We start from the raw sequence: 19,223 nt of genomic DNA on the forward strand, positions 1-19,223 counted from the left end.
TCCAGCCTGGCCCACCAGGTCAGGGGTCAGGGGAAGCCGAGTCTCAGCAACCCTGGAGCGGGGTACAAAGTTCATTCCCACCCAGGGACATCTCTGGTCAAGCCCGCGGGTCGATGAAAGCCCCAGAAGCATCGGGGTGCAGGCTGGACGGGCAAGAGTGAGGCAGGATTCCGTGGGAAGTGCTAGCGGTTGGCTGTGGTTGTGGAGAGGAAGAACCTCAGCTCCGGGGAGAGGGGCGGCCGGGAGACGTCCAGGGTCAGGGCGGGCGTGGGGGACGCGCGGGGCCTCTCCCCGGCGGGCCGGCGGCGACTAGGAGGAGGACAGCGGCCTGACCGCGCATCGGGAGGCGCTAGGGCCTCGCGGACGGACGAGCTGGCGAGGGGAGGGCGCCCTCTCGGGAGGGCGGGCGGGGGCTGGAGGCGGCGGCAGCGGCGCCGCGCCGAGCTGCCTCCATCCATGGCACGGAGCGGCGGCGGCGGCGGCGGCGGCGGCAGGAGCCCGGCGCGATCCGCTAGGTCCCAGCCCCGCGCAGAGCGAGCAGGCGACGCAGAGGGGCCCGGCCTCATCCGGCCCGGGCGCACGGCGCCGAGAGTCGGGCCGCGCCGCCGGGGGCCGTCAGCGCCGCGCTGACAGCCGCGCCCGCGTCCTCCCCGCCGGGGCGCTCGCCGGACATGTCCCCGGGGCGCGGCGGCGGGGACCCCGGGGCTCGCCTCCGCCCAGGGCCCCCCGCCCCGCCCTCGGGCGCCCCGGGCCCCCGCTGAGCACGCCTCCCGCCCGCCCGGATCCCTCCGGCCGGCGCGCAGACTAGCCCTGGCGCTGTGGGTCCCCGCGGGGCGATGGGCTGATGGGCGCCGCGGGACGCAGGATGCGGGGGGCGCCCGCGCGCCTGCTGCTGCCGCTGCTGCTGCCTTGGCTGCTGCTTTTGACGCCCGAGACTCGGGGCGCACCCGGCTGCCCGGTCCCCATCCGCAGCTGCAAGTGCTCGGGGGAGCGGCCGAAGGGGCTCAGCGGCGGCGCCCCCAACCCGGCGCGCAGGAGGGTGGTGTGCGGCGGCGGGGACCTCCCGGAGCCTCCCGATCCCGGCCTTCTGCCGAACAGCACCGTTACCCTGTGAGTACCCTACTCGGTCCGGCCGGGCCCCAGTCCCGACGAAGGCACGACAGGAGACTAGACGGGAGGGCTCGGGAATGGGGGACAGAGACGATTCCACCACTTCAGAGACTTCGGGCCTGAGTCCAGAAGCCGAGAAAGGAGGCTTGGGAGAAGCAGGGGAAAGATTAGGGCTCCAGGCGTGGAAGGAGGGAGGAAGGAGCACTGGGGACGGATGCGCCCCAAAGAGAGGCACCGCGGGGCGCCCACTCACCTGTACAGGTGAAGGGGAACGCGCGCTGGCGGGACGCCCAGACCCCTTGGCTTTCTAGCCGGGGCTGGTGTTGCGGACTTCGGGGACCTAAGGTGGGTGGGATGGGAGGAGGGCTCAGCGGAGATCGACGCCTGCGGCCCAGTAGGTGCCTGTGGTCGTCACCACCGCGGACGCGTCCCTGGACGCACTGGGGGAGTTTCCCGGGTTCAGCCCGCGGGCCTGGATCCTCCAGATGGGGGCGCCCCATCCGACCCCGGGGCCTGCCAGCCCGGCCTGCAGCCCGTCTCTCTAGCTCAGGCAGGAGGGTGGGTTCGGAAAAATGTCTATCCTTGGGGTGCAGGCGCTTCTAATGTGAACGAGAACCCCCGGCGTCCCGATTCCTCTTGGGCCCCTGTCCCGCCGCGCGCATCTGTGAATTGACCTGTGCTCCTAGTCCTGCATCCCTTCCTCCTCCCTCCCTTCTCGGATGTGAAGACGAACTTTGGCCGTTTCGCGATTGACTTCTTCGCGCAGATTGCAGAGAAAGAAACCTGGCGGAGGGGAAGGAGGCTGCCTCCCAAACTCCCTCCGTCATCCCGTCGTTCCCTTCTCAGCCCGGGCCTTATTAAGCCCTCATTGGCAACCGGCTCTGCCCGCTGCGCCACAACCCGACCCCCAGCCTCCCCAACGAGGGTCCGAGATCCCGCCAGCCCGCAGGAGAATTAGCGACCGCTCCCCACCGCAGCGATTTCCTGCGCGGACCACGTGCTCAGAGCTCCACGCATGCCGTGGAGTGGGGGGTCCGGCCCTGGCGGCGGCCCCTTCCTGTCCTGTCCTAGACCCAGCCTCCAAGCCGCTTCCCCTTCCCTGTCCTCCTGACCCTGGTGGCGACCGTTTCCCCACCACCCCTTGCCCTGGAGTTGGAGCTGGCTCAGGGTCTATCCGATTGTGTCCAGAACAATACAGTAACGACTCTGGTTGGGTGAGTTCAGAGGCTGTGCGCTTCCTGACAGGACACGACTGGTCAGCCTCTGACGTTGGCCGCCTGGCCTGCATTCTCCCCAGCCTGGGGTGGGTGTGTGCCTGTGTGTATTAGCGGGGTGGAAGCCGTGTCCCTCTGCTCTCTCCCGGGTTCCCGCCACTCAGGGGATAGGGCCATGGCCTGGGAAGACAGCTGTGGCAGCTGATTCCCGTCCCCCTGAGAGTCCACTGGTGTGGAAGTGTCCAGACAGGCCTGGGCATTCCCCAGCCCACTCACTTCTGGAGGAGAAAAATGCTTGCTGTGTGGAATGATTGGGCCAGTGTGTCTGTGTGAGTCCCTGCTGGGCGATGAGAATTGAGCTCTGAGAGGGGTGTGTGTGCATGTGTGCCCTGGATCTTTCAGCCCTGCTCACACACATGTGCTGCCATTAGGGCATCCTAACGTACTGACGGCAGAAAGAAGGGGAAAAACATTAAAGGTGGTTTTGCAGCACATCTTAGAATGATTGGGCAACTAATGCTTTCCAGCCACGGCTAATTCCCATGGATGCCACTCCAAGGAGACAGCGTGGGGTGAGAAGATACGTTCTCAGCAAGAGAGACGCTGGGTGAAAAGATATGGGGATAGGGTGGCAGCCAACAGGACTCCTAGCTCACCTTCCCATCCTTAACCATCCCCAGAGGAAGGGCCGCCCCCCTTTTGTCCCAGGCCACTGACCTACCTGGGCCAAGATACCTTCCAAAGAACAGCCCCCCACCCCTCAGCCTGGCTAGACATCTCCGCAGGGACAACGGACAGGGCAGGCCAAGCTGGAGCACCCTGAGAGCCCGCTGGCCCGTCAGCCTGCCCTGGGGTGAGACTGGGACCCACCACGGACATTTGCTTCAGAGACCACCCCACGGACTCCACCTAACCCGGATCCAGACTGCAACCCGTCCCCCAAGCTGGCTTTTAAAGGAAAAGAGCCCACATTCTCCTTCAGCAGAAGTTGGGCAAGGATTCTTTTCTGGGGGTTCAGTGCCCCCAGTAAACCCATCCCTAGCCAGCATGCATCTCAAGGGAAGAAGGGCTGGGAAGGGGCTTCAGCCACTCCAGTCTGGCTGCAAATGGAGGCGGAGAGCGCGGAAACCTTCACACCCTCCCAAACCCTTCCCTCCTTTATTATTTTTTTCCCCCAAAATTTCTCCTTTCCCCTTTCTGCCCATGACCTAGGGCAAACAATGGACTTGGGCCAGTAACCTTTGCATTATAGCTTTCCCCTCTCTCCTCCCGTTTTCCTCCAGAATGGGCCGCCAGCTCTCAGTCCCCTCCACGCACCGCCCTGCCCATGTGGGTCCTGGGCGGGCAGAGGAAAGTCGGGCCTTCACTTTGGGAAGCCTGGCAGACTCTCCAGGCAGAGAAAGTGCTAGATAAGGTGCCCGTCTGCAGCCAGCCTGCAGGCTGATCAGGGGCAACCCTGTCAACAGAGCCGCTCACCTCAGGGAAAACCCTTCCGCCCCCACCCCGTTATCTGCGTCCTGCCTTCTGTTTTGCAGGCCCCTCTCTCCACCCTTGGCTTTTTTTTTTTTTTTCTTTCCTCTAATGGATTTTCATTCGCAGTTTTTCCAGGAAAGTAGAACTCTTGGCTTTCTTCCTGATCCGTCTGCCCACCCCACCCCCTAGTCTCACAGCTGGTCCAGGGGGCAGCTGTGGGCATGTCCCCGCCAACCCCACCCCCAGCCCAGAGCAGGAGCCTTTACCGGCCTCCCTTGAGGGGCAAGTTCTCATGGGGGAGAGTGGCTTATCACAGGCAGGGGACGCAGACACAGACCACTGTGAGCCTCCTGCTCACCCCTAGGCAGCAGCTGATGGGCCTGTCCTCTGATTCTGGGCTCTGGGAGTTACGGAGATGGGGAAAGTGGAGAGGGGATATTCAGGGATTCCACGAAGAGACTGATAATGGATAACTCTAGAAGGAAATCTCTCCTGAGGACCTCCCAGGACCTCTGAGCAGGCCCTCAGAGGATACTGGGCAGTGTCATAAGTTTCTGGGTGCCCTGGGCCAAAACAGACCTAAGAGACCAGCAGGTCCAGCCCCTACATGAACATCTGACAGCTGAGCAAACTGAGGCCAGGTGGGGAGAAGGCCACATCTTGCCCCAGAGCCGCACAGTTTAGCTGGCTGATGCCAGCGTCAGGATTAGCTGGTGGGGTTCCCCTCGTGTTCCTTTCAGGTAAGAGAGTCAGTGTTCACCTGGCTGGACTTGGGAGCCAATGGACACAAAGGCTGATTTAGAAAACCCGGTTCCTTCCCAGCAGGACCCAGGCCCCTTTGACCTGGGAACATTCCAAGGCTGGGTGGGGATGGGAGGCAGGCATGGGACAGTTGAGGAATCCTCATCCACTCAGTCTGGGGGGTTGCCCACCACATAGGTTGATCCCACAGGAGAGAAGGAGCTTGGGCCCTGCAGATGTGCCTGACGGTGGCTAGGCCCCTTTGCTGTGAGTTTGGTGGTCTTCAGAGCACCATGGGGGAGGGAGGCCCCTTCCCAGCCCTCCCCACAGCCCCCTTGTGCCCTCCCTTAAGCACCCCTCATCCCAGCCATGGGGTCCAGTTGGGGGAGCTGGGGGCAAAGTGTGCCAATGGCCTGCAAGGAGCCCCGAGGGGAGGGGAGAGATGCTGACTGAAGGGGCGGGCCCACGCGGCCTCCCCACCCCCTTCCCTTCCACCCTCTTTCCCCCATATGGTTCTCATAAGGTCTGGGCTCAGAGACAGCAGCCAGAGGAAGTGGCTGTGTACAGAGAGCTTTTGTGCGGGAGAGGAGGGGGGTGGGGGAGGGAGCGAGGAGAAAAGAGGGAAGGAAGGAGAGGGAAGAGGCCCAGGACTCCAACACACTCTCCCTTTAGGGGGGCTCTGGGACCCCCCGCTTGTCTGAAGTGAGGAGCCCTGAAGAAATCCATGTGCCTCCCTGACTCTCCCCCGACCACCTCCTGGAGTTGCTGATGGCCACCAGAGCCCAGGTTCCAGGACTCATCAGCCATTCCCGGAGGTGTTAGGAACCCTGCCCATAGGTACAGGGCCCAGGGTCTCATCTCAGAAGCACCAGGCAGACAGCAGAGCCCTCCATGCTTCCCTGGGTTGAGTCCTTCCTGCACCTGAGACAGTGGACCTAAAATTCAACCCCCATTCATCCCGAGTGGGGCCAGGACCCAGAATGGGTTATTTGCAGAATTATTCAGAACCCATGCAAGAACCCAGCCACTCCTGACCCCCCAAGGAAGTCTGTTTTTGCTACTACAGCTCACCCCTCTGGGCTGGGCTTTCGGGGGTGTGGGGAGGTGGGCTGGGATGCAATCCTTAGTCCTGGTGAGTCTGAGAATTTCCCCCAAAGGCACAGGCAAACCAGTGTAATTTGAACCTCACCATAAATTGACCCTTAAATTTGGGGTCATGTGTTTAAAGGGAGCAAGTGTTCCTAAGTTTATGCCACATGGGAGTCATTGGGGTAAGAACTCTTTCCTGAAGGAGAAAAAGTTCCAGCCACCTCTGAGTTGATCTCCATCCTTCCATTCCGGCAAGCATGTCATCCCCAAAGCCCAGAGAGGGGAGGCGAGTTCCCCAAGGCCACACAGCCTGGACTGAGAACCCCCCTTCACTCCCCCATTCCACCCCTCCCCCCCACCCCCGAGGTAGAGCCTTGGCCTCCAGGGGCCCAGACGGAGAGCAGGGGAGGGGAGGGGAGGGAAATGGCCCTGGGCTGGGGAACCAGAAGGAAAATCCGGTTGACGGCTAAGACGGGGCTGTTCAGAGGGGCTGTTTATTTTCATTCCCCCAGCCCAGCCACTCTGTTCTATTTAGAGCTTAGACACTGACAGGACAAAGCTGCCTCCTCCCCTTCCTCCCTCCTCCTCCTCCGGGGGGCCCCCATCCTTCCCAAACTCCAGAACATTCCTTTGCTTTTAGGACTGGGTGATGGGGGTGGGGGAGCAGAGACGCTGCGGAGTGTAGCTAACGCCCGGCGGCCTCCCAGGACCCCGCTTTCCCAGCCCTGGGAGTGGGGAGAGGCCGGCTGGGGGAGACGGGTGTGCAAGATGGATGGGGCCAGGTGAGGGGCACGGGACAGTCTGTCACGGAGGAGCAGGGAACCGGCTGGAGGGAGCAGCCCGGGAGGGAGTTCCAGCCTGAGCTCGAGGGCCCAGACGTCTCCCAGCTGGAAAGCAAAGAGGAGGTCGAGAGCCCCCACCTCCCGCTTCTCTCCCTCCCGCTCCGCCCTCCGCCCCCAGGGCGCTTCGCCTGCTGGGAGCTGTGAGTTGGAGCAGAAACTCTAGATTTCAGGAGACTCAGGGTGGGAAAAGCCATCACACTAAGGAGTGGGCGTTTCCAGTTCAGACCCTTCTTTTCCTAAGAAGGCACCCCAATTGCGGCTGACCTGCCCAAGGTCACCCAACTCCCAGCCAGATCCCTTGACTCCAGCTCCTGGTCAACCCTGTTCCCACACTGACCAATCAGAGCCATCCTCCCTGGGGGCAGGGAGATAACCAATCTACTTCCTCCACGTGGATAGTGAGCAAGGAAGAGAGGCGTCCACCCGCACTGATACACGTGTGCTTAGGGGACCACTGTGCAACATCACTGCCCAGAAGACTTGGTGGGGAAGTGGAGGCAAAGAGGAAACTGCCTCCTGGCTTGGGAAAACTGGGGGTTCATGGACCACCCCCACTTCCCCTGGAGCTGTACCCCACCAGACTCCCGCCCACCCACCCAGTCCGCCAGTTGCCTGTGTTGTGTGTCTGGCCTCTGCTGCCAGGAAGCCATAGAGAGCTGGTCTCTGCCCTCAGGGGCCTTGCAGGCTCAAGGTGGAGGCTGGATACAGGCTCACAAAGGATAGAAGTGGAGCCTCCAAGTTCCCAAGGAAAATCTCTTGAATGGAAGGAGTAAAGGGCTAATTTATGCTTAGGTGTAAAAGATTGATAACAGATCCTTTCAGGTTTACTTGTATTTTTTTAAAAACCCACTTTCTTTGCCTAAAAGTCTGAGTCCCCCGTGGTGAGATTTTAGGCCGTGTCTGCAGGAAGTGTGATTGGGAGTAAGTTACCAGCTTCCTGAAACCGGGTGGACACAGCTATACAAATAGTCCACCCTATCCGACACACGTTCTTCCACCTTCCCTGAGTGGGAAATGGTAGACACCCGGTCTCATTTGTGTTTGCAGTGCTGGTGTGTTCCCCAGGGCCCAGCACACAGCAGGTGTTCAGGTAGGATTGGTGTGTTCCCCAGGGCCAAGCGCACCATAAGTGTTCTTGTAGGATTGAATAATGAGTGAGTGGACGCCCAGGGGTGAATGCTCACAACAGACTCAATTCCAGTGCCGGGGGCTCCCACATCCCAGTCAAGGCATATCAACTACCCACCATGAACAGCTGTAGGTTCGCCTTCTCCAGTTTCTTGGTTTCTGCCTGCTGATCGCCCAGATGCAGTGCCCCTGCAGAGAGGGCAGGTTAGAGAAGAGGACCGAGGGAAGGTCCTGTGTGTAGGAGCCACTGCAAGACAATTTTTGTCTTTACCTTGACCTCAGGCCCTGCCTGGACAGCTCAGTTTCAAGGCTGAGGTCAGAGGCTGTCGCAGGACTGCTGCTACTGCTAAGTCACTTCAGTCGTGTCCGACTCTGTGCGACCCCATAGATGGCAGCCCACTAGGCTCTCCCGCCCCTGGGATTCTCCAAGCAAGAACACTGGAGTGGGTTGCCATTTCCTTCTCCAATGCGTGAAAGTGAAAAGTGAAAGCGAAGTCGCTCAGTCGTGTCAGACTCTTTGCGACCCCATGGACCACAGCCTACCAGGCTCCTCCATCCATGGGATTCTCCAGGCAAGAGTACTGGAGTGGGGTGCCATTGCCTTCTCCTTCTCCATGTCGCAGGACATGGCCCTCTAAAGCCTGGGGAGAAGAGGCCCCACCAGGGTGACCTCCTAACCAGTAGGTGTTCAGGGCTGACCGGACAGTCTTCCAGCCAAGGGAAAGATGGCAGGAGGTCTGGGAGTGCCATGTGTCCTCTCCAGCATTTCTGTGCCCCGCAGTCAGGCTCAGTGGAATGGGCACAGCCTTTAGGCAAAGGTATGTGTCAGAACCAGGCCCGTGGACCAGAGGCAGTCTCACATTTGGAGGCCCCATTGTCCCATCAGTCATGCTAAACTGCACCCACATCCTTCATGAAACTGAACGATGATTGCTAATTGGCAATAATATGACATTTAGTAGTTCTGTAGTTAAACCTTCATTAATTTACACTTGCAGCACCTATATTCAGTAGTGATTTTTTTTTTTTTTTTTTAGGTTTCAGATGCCCTAATGGGCCTGGAAATGCTCCAAGGCCCTGGGTACTGTGCCCACGGGAGGGGGGTTAGGGGAGAACGGTCTCACATTGATGGTTATGAGCCTGGGGCTCTTCTTGCATCAGCAAGCAGACCACCCTGCTCCCCACACTGACAGTCTCCCAAAGACACGGCCAAGGTGCCAGCAGCAGGTGTTGGCGACGGGGCCCTCCCAGCCCAGAGGACCCTGGCAGCAGCCTGCATTCCAGGCTCAGAATTCCTGGAGAGCGTGGGGCCCTGACATGTGTGTGTGTGCTGGGCCAGGTGGGGGCTGGGAGGGTGACACGTGCGACTCTTCCAGCACGTGTGAGACCCCTTCGGTGCAGGCATGTGCTGGCCCCACGCCCCACTGAGTGGGGCCTGCGGGACCCCTACAAGGGTCATCTTGGATGTCAGGCCGGGATCTGGCGAGTTCTTGCGGCTGCCTGGAGGCCACAGGGCCCCAGCTGACGCCAGCCACTCGCTCCTGTGGCCTCCAGCCTCGTCGTTAGCAGTAACGCTGCTTGCTCCTCTTCCCTAAAATAGGACCCGGGCGCGGACAGAGTTCTGGAATGGACGCCGTGTGTCCCCTCTCTTTGGCCGGGTTTCAGATTCTGGGGTAGTGAACAGAGGCCTCCAGGGACTGGCCCCCCTTCCTGTGAAAATGTGACCCTGGGTGGTAGTCGGGGGCGGGGGGAGGGAGGAAGATGTTGAGGATGCTGGGCTGGGCCAGCCGGAGAGGCAAGTGGCGTGGTTGGGAAGAAAACCCTCCTGGCGGGCACACTGTACTTGGGCTGGGAAGGCTGCTGCTGCTGAGGTTGTTGGGAGAGAGAGGTGGCTGAGAGTATTAGGAAGAAGGGGTCAAGACTGCACCGTGTCTGTGACTCTGGACAGAAGCTTGGGGCCGCCCTGCCTGTTTGCCTCCCATGGGAGCCGTGTGTGGTGGGAACATTTTGCTTCCTAATGGATGAGGCTGTGTGTGTGTGTGTGTTTCATTTACCCCCATGAGCAGCCTTGTGACTGCCAGCTTCCTACCTCCCCCAAACGCGGTCCCAAATTCCTGGCCAGACACACAAGGGGCACCTCCGAAGAACTGAACCCGCAGACACCATTATTTCAGTCCCCACACTCTGGGACGAAAATAAAATCTCCTCAGCCTGATCTAGGTTGTTAAGACCAAAAGATCCAATTTTGGCTACTTGGGGGCTAAACCATAATGGTATCAGTGATGTCTTTCCAAGAACTGGAGATGTGGCAAGAGAGGGTCCATTGGAGGGGGAAGATGCAGTGATGCCGGCCTGGGGTCCCCACTTCTGTGAGTGGCTTAGAGGGTAGGGGATTGGGAGAGCATGTTCTCGAACACAAGAAAAAAAAAATCTCATTTCAAGACTCTCCAGGCTGGGAGTTTGCACTGGGCTGGCCCAGCCAGCTGCATGGGCTGCAGCCAACCCTGCTCCCACGCTGCTGTGCCCTCTCCTCCCCGGCCCACAGAGCCCACTTCAGAGGGGGCGGGAGCCAGGAGGGAGCTCTCCTGGACCAGAGGCTCAGCCTCACCTGCCTCGGGTGCTGGGCCCCATCCTTTGCTCTGCTCCCAGGCCACACGCACACAGACACACACAGACACACACACACCTACGCACACAGCACCCCGGCTGCCTCGAGATCTCCCCGGCAGCCCAGACTTCCTCGTGGGGGGGCGGTGCTGGCTACAAGCAGACTAGATCAGGGATGAGGGTTAAGGTCACCAGCCCCATGTGGCCTCCGAGTACTTGCAATGTGGCTGGTCTAAATTAAGTTGTGCTGAAGAGGACACTGCACACCAGATTCCAAGACAGTACAAAAAGAAGGAAAATAGCTCATTCATAATTTTTGTTATGTATATAATTTATATTGTGTATTTATAATATATAAGTATATATAATATATATGTAATGTTTTCTATTTATAATATAATTATATATTTATAATACATAATAACATATGTTTTACATGTTAAAATGATAACATTTTGGATGCACTGAGATAAAGTCTATTATTAAGATTAACTTAATTTTTAACTTTTAAAAAGTGTGGCTGCTAGAACGTTCTGAATTACATGTGCAGCTGGCGTTCTACCTCTGTTGACCGACTCTGGGTTAAATTTGGGGTATGTGAAAGGTGTTCAAGGGTTAAAGGCTGAAGCGTCTGGGGAATGTGGGGTACCTACTCCCCAGCACTACCTCTAGACGTGTCTGGATGGGGTTCTCCAGTTACAATCCTGAGTTTTAATATTAGGGATTTGGGAATTGGAGACTTTTTTAATTTTCTGTTTTTAATTCAGCGATCTGTAAACAAAAATCTTTTGCTGATAATTTTGAGATAATTTTTTCTTAGAAGGTATTTATTTTCATTCCTAAGGTCAATGTTTCTCAAACTGGGATCCACAGATATATTTGCAGGAAATAAAACAGCTTTCCGCTCCCTTTAACAGGCCCGTACGCCATTCAGGTTTGGCAGTGTTCTCAGGCTTCCCCCTTGGTGCTCTGGGCTGTGATAACCTGGCTCCCCCATTCCTCTGTCCTTCCATACCCCTGACCCTTCCCTGTGCTCCCCACCCCCATCAGCATCCTAATCTGTCTTCCTCCCAAGACCCAGGCAGGAGTCATCCCTGGAGAGACCTTGGGGTGGGGGAGGCTGAAACAGATGCCCTTTCTCACCCTTCCTTCTGGTATTTCAGGATCTCTCCCCCACATAAGGATACTGAGGGGTCCTCTCGCCTTTTTTTGACAGTTAATGCAGCCTCTGAGCCTCAGGCCCTGAGGCTATATGAAGAAATGAGGTGCAGATGACGAGGGGCAGGTTTGGATTTAAAACTCACACCATCAGGAGCCTGTCACCACCAAGGGGGCAACCCCAGCCCCACCAGACCCTTAGAGCTGTAAGAACTGACAATATTATTTACAATCAGCCACCACAGGTAATGGGAAACAAAACCATCCTTGGGAAGATCGCCTGGAGGAGGAAATGGCAACCCACTCCAGTATTCTTGCCTGGGAAATCCCATGGACAGAGGAGCCTGGCGGGCTACAGTCCATGGAATCGCAGAGTCGGACACGACTTGGCGACTAAATGGAACAAGAACAAAACGCATAAAATGAGAATAAAGGGGTTCAAGAAAGTTCTAAGTATTCATATGATGACTACTGTGATGTGCTTTTTGAAATATCAAGGTGTGTGTGTGTGTGTGAAGCACTTTGGAAACATAGCACTTCCCCGGAACCCGTCCACATGGTCACTGTGGATGATGAGGTGGAGAGACAGTGAGGCGGGGTCCAGGAGGGGAGGAGGGGGCCTCTCTGCAGAGCGGAGAAAGCAGGGAAGGAGATGAGCTGCACCTCTTTCCCTTCACCCACAAAGCCCTTCCCGCCCGTGCCTCCATCCGGCCACGGTCTGCCCTCCACATGCTCCTTGAACTTGGAGTAGCGCAGATGTCTGGGGTCCTTTCACTGTTGGGCTGGTATGTGCACCCACCCACTTCCAGGAGGCTTTGCACAGAGCTCGGACAACCCCTGTCATGCCCAGTCCCTGCCCCCTGCCCTCTCTTTTACTGTCCAGCCCCGAGGCTGCCCACTGGAGAGGAGGCCGGAGGCCTGCCCCTCTGGCCTTCCCAGGTCTGCTCTCCACTGCTCAGAGCAAAGATGGGAAACCCTTTGCAAGAGCTTGGGCTGAGAGGCTCATTAAAGCCTTTTTTTTTGGTCTCACATGGCATGTAGGATCTTAGTTCCCCAACCAGGGATCGAACCCACGCCCCCTATAGTGGAAGCATGAGTCTTAAATTCTGGACCACCAGGGAAGTCCCTCATTAAAGCTTTTTAATAAGCAATTAACTCAAGGGATGAGCCCTTTGACTGGTCTGGATCGCTCTCCTCCCAGCGGGGAGCCTGGCAGAGAAAGACTGAGTGGGTGGGCAGAGTGGGTTCCGTCAGGAACTTGGGGCCCCCTTTCCGCCTCCCACCAGTACAAACAAATAAATAAACAAAGACTCAGAGGCAGAGCCTGAGGCTTGGGCTCCCTGGAGCGGGGGGCGCCCAGGACTCCATCAGTTTCTTGTCAAGGTTGTAGACAGGCTTAGGGACGCACAGGCACTCTGTTCCTCTGAGTTGGGGGCCTTTGAGGGCAGGGAGGGAGGGGTCCCCTTCTGGTGAGGCCCTGAGCTCCCAGAGTGATGGAGACCCCAAGGAAGGGCAATCCCTTCCACTTGCCCCCACACCTACTGGGCTTCTTGTTCTACTTGCTAGACCTTTCTGCCCATCACTGTCCTCAGGTCAAGGCTGACGGCTTGAGCAAGACAGAGCTATCGGGGTGGGGGAGAAAGGTGGGGCTGTGGGCTTGGGCCTGTGATTCCCAGGTGGAAACAGAGTAGCGTGCCTGCTTATATGGAGCCCAAGTCAGATCCAGGCTGCGGGATCCCAGGCAGGTTGACATGGCGGAGCTGGGGCTCAGTGGGCTGACTGTATTCTGCCCGAGCTATTGGCTGGCTCCTCCCCGTGGTTTCCTAGAGCCCAGGGTGGGGCTGCTCCTTGCACAACCTCAGGGGGCGCCACTTACGCAGAAGGCAAGTGTTCTTCTCCCATCTGTGTTCTCCCCGGTTCTCCAGGCTCTTGAGCAACAACAAGATCACCGGCCTCCGGAGCGGAGCCTTCCTGGGACTGTCCCTGCTAGAGAAACTGTAAGTGCTCAGGCGGGGTGGGCCAGGGAGGGTGAGGGGTGCTAACTGCCAAGGGGCCACGCAACCCAGAACCTGCTGGCGGAGCAGGGCCCACAGTTGGACTTGACCACCAAGCGGAGGGCGGAGGGGCTGGTCTGGGAAAGAGAGACCCGCTCCCTCCCCGGGGACAGCAGAGAGGCCTGGGGACACCTCGCTGGTCCAGGCAGGGGTGGGGCTGTGGGAAGCTCATTAACGCTCTTTAATGAGCAATTAGCTCCAAGGGCCAAACCCCTTAACTGGCCAGAAGCCACCGCCCCCTCCCAGCTGGGGGCCCAGCAGACCGGGCAGAGGGAGGGTTTAGTGTGACTGGGGCCTCTTTCCTGCTTCCCTAAACACAAGCAATAAACAAAGCTCCCAGGGGCCAGAGTCCTGGCCAAGGGTGGGGACAGCGGGTCACGACCAATTCTCCCGCTCACTGTTCCCCCACCACCCTGATTACTGTTGCATCAGCTGCCCTGTGGGGCTGGAGCTGGTGGTGGGGCCTTCGCTTGGCAAGGGTCCTGCTAGCCCGAGAGAAGCTCCTTCCCCGAGTTGGGGACCTGCCTCTATCACGGGCAAAGTCCGTACCAAAGGAGAGGATTGAATTGAGCCCTCTCTCAGTTCCCCGTTCAGTTGGCAGCTTCTGATCCACAGCCTGTACGACAGCTTTGGGTCCTGTCTTCTCCACGGGACACCTGGGCCTCCTGTCCCTGCTGGAGCCGGACCCTCTCTAGCTCCCCGACCTCCAAGCCCCCCACCGCCATCTCCCATCTCTGCTTCCACCCCCTGGGCATTCCCAAGACCTCCAGCAGGGCCCTGTCCCCTCCAGTACCATTTTGCCTAAAATGCTTAGATCAGAGTGATGGAGGCTACTCAAGGATAAGGCGGACGCCTCCTTTCAAAGAGCCAAAGAGATTACCGTCTCGTGAGCCCACAGACCATGCCATATATAGAAAAATGAAGCAGGTCGGAGTTTCTGTGAAGTCCAAAGGAGGGCTCAGGGAAGGCTAGAAAGTTCAAGGGTAGGAGAGAAGCAGTATCTATGTGAGATCTTTAACCGGGACAATAATCTCATGAGGTTGTCTCCATGATGCCCACTTCCCAAGAGAAGGGCAAGCCCCTCTCCCAGTTCCCTTGGGGCTCGGGGAAAGCTTAGTGGCCTGGCTGGGTTCGTGGGGGTGGCAAGGCAGAGTGTGTTCCGTGTGATCTGGGCATCTTGGAGTTGGGAGGGGTCCCGGGATGCTGGCCGTGAACACACACAGCCATGACCAGTCTGCTCCAACAGGGAGGAAGGGCTGCCACCAAATTCCTTTTTAAAAGACTCATTAGGGACTTCCCTGGCAGTCCAAGTGGTTGAGACTCTGAGTGTCCACTGCAGGGGGCACAGATATGATCCCTGATCAGGGAAGTAAGATCCCGAATGCCAAGTGACACAGCCAAAAATTTAAAATAAGTTTAAAAAAACACTCGTGGAGATGAAAATGGAAAGCCATCCCCCTGTTCTTGCCTGGGAAATCTCATGGACAGAAGAGCCTGGCAAGATAGAGTCCATGGGAGTCTCAAAGAGTTGGATATGACTTAACAACTAAAAGATAACAACAAGTTTGCATTTTATAGTTATTTTTTTCTCACAGAGTATTTTTTTTAAACAAAATGTTTTATTAATTAAAAAAAAAAAAAACCTTTGTATAAAAGCAAAAAAAAAAAAACACTTGTTAGGTACCAACAAAAAGGGAAAGATTTTCTCTCTCAGGAGCAGCTAAGCACTCGAGAGCTATAATTCCTGCACTCAGCCCAGGTCTTAGAGGGCTGAAATGCCAGAAACCAGATGCTCCCTCCAGGGATCTTTTGGAGAAAGACTAACCGCAGAAGCCTCTGGAAGCCTCTAGGACATGCTTCCAGCTTTTCCGTCTTGCCTCATCAGCCCCAGACATGCTGGGTCTGCCCGCTTGCTGCGTCTCCTGGGTCATCCTTCAGTCCCAGGAGGGTAGATTTTCTGATGAAGATGAGAAGATGGCCCTCTCCCCGCCACCCCACGCAAACCTACAGTACCCACGGGGACCTGAATCACTGCACTGCAGGTGCATTCAAACCACGCTGAAAGTGAAAGTGAAGTCGCTCAGTCGTGTCTGACTCTTTGCGACCCCATGGACTGTAGCCCGCCAGGCTCCTCTGTCCGTGGGATTCTCCAGGCAAGAATACTGGAGTTGGTTGCCATTTCCTTCTCCAGGGGATCTTCCCGACACAGGGATCAAACCCAGGTCTCCCACACTGCAGGCAGAATCTTTACCGTTTGAGCCACTAGGGGCCCCTGTCAAACCATGGAGGCAGGCAGAGAACAGTGGGACGGGAGTTGGGGTAATGACTAAATGCCCCTGCCATGTTAGGAATCACCTAGTTGTCCGCTCTCGAGATGTTTCTTGAGCCCCCTCTGTGTGCCAGGCTGCACGCTGGGCGTCAAGAATGAACACAGCAGGCCAGGTGTCTGCCCCATGGAACTCACCTGCCACGGACAGGACCCAGACAATAGCCAAGAACTGAACAATAAATCAGGAGACCCTGAATGCTGCAGAGAAAAACAGCCAGCAGGGAAAGGGGGACAGAAAGCTCTGGAGTGGAGATGCTATTTGATGTAGTGAGGTTAAGGCCTTGCTGGAGTTGATGGAGCCCGAGCCCTTGGGAGGGAGGAAGCTGACCGGCAGGTAGCCTTCTGGAGGCAGAGGCAGCAGCAGGTTGGAAAGCCCTGGGGTCCAGTCTGGCTGGTAAGTTTGAGGCGCCCAAAGAGGGCAGCGTGACTGGGGAGTGGTGCGAGGTGGGGTCAGATGGAGCCTTAGGTTTGCTCATTGGTTAAAAGTGGAGAGACAGGGTGGTTTGTAAAGTGCCTTCTGGATTTTAAACTCTATGATCCTTGGGTGTGGGCGATACCCACGGTGTTTCAGGAGAAGGAAAAAATATCAAAGAGCCCAGTGACACGGCCACCTGGGCTTTCAGAGGAGGGGAAGCAGAAGGGGATGCTGGGTTCAGCAGGCGCCCGCACTTCCCCAGGATGGAGAGGCAGTGCGGGGCTGGAGGAGCCCAGGGCCTCGAGCCTGGCTGAGCACCGCTATATCAGTCAGCCTTCTGCAGAGGGAGACAGCACCGAAAGGAGATGAATGTGTGTGTCCTTATATAAATAGGCAAAGAAATTAGTCAGTCAGTTGGGCTTCCCAGGTGGCACTAGTGGTAAAGAATTCACCTGCCAATGTAGGAGATGCAAGAGCCACAGGCTCAATTCCTGGATTGCAAAGACTCCCTGGAGAAAGAAATTGCAACCCACTCCAGTATTCTTGCCTGAAAAATTCCGTGGACAGAGGAGCCTGGCAGGCTGCAGTCCCTGAGGTTGCAAGGAGTCAGATATGTCTGAGCCTTACATAAACATACATTTAGTTAGTAGTTAAATATTTTAGCTACACAGCAAAGCTTTCTAGATCTTAGCTCCCTGACCAGGGATTGAACTCAGCCCCATGGTAGTAAAAGTGCCAAGTCCTAACCACTGGACTGCAGGGGAATTCTAAGAAATTATTTCTTTATCCACCTGCTAATGCAGGAGACTTCTGTCAAAGTGGATTTGATCCCTTGGTCAGGAAGAGCCCCTAGAGAAGGAAATGGCAACTCACTCCAGTATTCTTGCCTGGAAAATCCCAGGGACAGAGAATCCTGGCGGGCTACAGTCCATGGGATCTCAGAGTTGGACGCAACTTCGTGACTAAACAACAACATAAATTTATTTTAAGAAAATGTCTCATGTAATTGTGTGTGTGTGTGTGTGTGTGTGTGTGCATGCGTTCAGCTGTGTCTGACTATTTGTGATCCCATGGACTGTAGTGTGAATTGTGGGGACTGGAAAATCCAAAATCTGTAGGACCGGTCAGCAGGTTGGAGAGTCAGGCAGGAATGGATGCTGCAGTCTGAAGGCAGAACTACTCTGGAAAACCTCGGTTTTTACTCTCAGGCCCTTCAAATGGTTGGACAAGGCCCACCAATGTTAGCAAAGTCATCTCCTTTATTTAAAGTCAACTGATAGATTCATCGGTAGATGTTAAAACCACATCTTCAAAATACCTCCACAGCAGCACCCAGATTAGTGACTGATTAAGTCACTGGGTGCTACAGTCCAGCAGTCCCCAACTTTTTTGGGTACCAGTTTTGTGGAAGACAAATTTTCCACGGACAGGGTGGGGGGTGGTTTCTGTATGATTCTAGTGCATTACATTTATTGCGCACTTTATTTCTATGTAGTGGCAATCTCATGATATTCTGCCTTGATTCTAGGGTGAGGGTTTGTGCTCCTATGAGAATCTAATGCTGCCACCGCTGATCCGACAGGAAGCGGAGCTCAGGCAGTAATGCAGGTGATGGAGAGCGGCCGTAAACACAGATTGAGCCTCAGTTGCTCACCTGCTGCTCACCTCCTCCTATGCAGCCTGGTTCCTATGGGCTACGGATCGGTACCAGTCTGTGGCCCCGGGGTTAGGGACCGCGGCTATAGTCTGACACACAGAGTGATCATCTCAGTCACTCCCCAGAGGTGGAGAGAGGCCCTGGGCTCTGGTCCTGGAGATGCTAATGATCAGGTCAGCAAGGGCCTGGGAATCGCTGACAAGGTAGGCAGGCGATTCTCATGCCCGTCGGGGTTGGGAACCAGCGGACCAGATGACCCCTACACTGTGGGCCTATTCATCGCGAATGAGACGCCATGGCCTGGTGTGCAGTTGGTGCCAGGAAACACTGATCTCTCTGTCCTCTTGGACTGGGCTGTCCAGGCTGCCTCGGTGGAGCCAGTGGCAGCTTCACATCCCACGGCCAGGCAGCAAGTCCCGCGGGAGTTATCAGCCCGCCCGTAACTCAGTCTGGGCTGCTCCAGGAACTGCCAGAATTGCCTGCCCATGCCGAGTGCCCCTCTGGCCTCTGCAGATGGGTGGGGTGTAAGGGGCCCCTGTTTTGCAGTGCAGAGCCCCGAGGTATAGGGGAGAGGACACAAAAAGGGCCCCCCGAGGGAACGTGCCTGAGACAATCCCATGGGTGGACCCGTGGCCCCGGGAGGGGTAGGGTGGGGTGGGGTGGGGAGACACACCTTTATCAGCTAGGCAGGCTGGACAGGAGAACCTGAAATAGCCTGGCAAGGTTCAAGGATAGTCCAGGCCTGTGGCTGAAGAGCCCAGACTTGCGACCCCCTGCCTCTGAGCCCCGTGGCCCACCGCCCCTCAGCGCAGACTAGCCTGTTGTCCAGGGGAAGGACCTTTGGGTGAAGGGACTGGTGATGAAAAGGCACAGGACTTCGCCCTGGAGTGAAAAGAGACTGGGATGTAATTGCCCCTCCATCCTTCACCTTCTGGGTGCCTGTGCAAGCTGCAGGCTTCTCGCCTGGATCAAAGGGCAAGGCGCGGCTCCCTGATGGGCGATCACCGGGGTAAGAGGCTCTCACCCAGGACGACAGCAGGGGGACACTTCGGGCTCTCAGTACAGGCGGTCCCCTGCTCCTCAGAAGAGTTCTAAGTGGCAAGATGTCATACCAGCCACCCCTGATCGCTTGATTCATCCGCAGGCCCCAGCCCCGGGCATGCGGTGGTGGAGACGAAGTGTCTGCGCGGAAAGGCCTCGCCGGCGATCGGATCGTCTCTCGGGTCCCGCGCATCTCCGTGCGTTCAGCAGGGACCCGGCCACCGGACTTTCCCCGCAGACCCGAGCGGGCCACGGCGCAGACAGCCCCCTCGGGGGGTGGGGTGAAGGCCGAGGGAGCCCCGGACTGGGCGTGCGGGCCTGCTTGTGGGTCCGCGTGGACGCGCGCAGCCCCCAGTGGCCTGAGC

General features: G+C 57.2%; 1 protein-coding gene across 1 annotated transcript in view; it reads left to right on the forward strand.

Moving 5' to 3' along the window:
- Window positions 1–446: 446 nt before the first annotated feature.
- The window catches only part of ADGRA2 (adhesion G protein-coupled receptor A2), a 37,157-nt gene continuing 18,380 nt past the window's right edge, over window positions 447–19,223 (forward strand). Inside the window, exons 1-2 of the mRNA XM_070781390.1 lie at window positions 447–1,110; window positions 13,288–13,359. Of these exons, the coding sequence (XP_070637491.1) occupies window positions 845–1,110; window positions 13,288–13,359 (338 nt within the window). The 5' untranslated portion in view covers window positions 447–844. The remainder of the gene's footprint in view (window positions 1,111–13,287; window positions 13,360–19,223) is intronic.

This window comes from Bos indicus, chromosome 27, assembly GCF_029378745.1.
Source record: "Bos indicus isolate NIAB-ARS_2022 breed Sahiwal x Tharparkar chromosome 27, NIAB-ARS_B.indTharparkar_mat_pri_1.0, whole genome shotgun sequence".
In the NCBI taxonomy this organism is placed as follows: Eukaryota; Metazoa; Chordata; class Mammalia; order Artiodactyla; family Bovidae; genus Bos; species Bos indicus.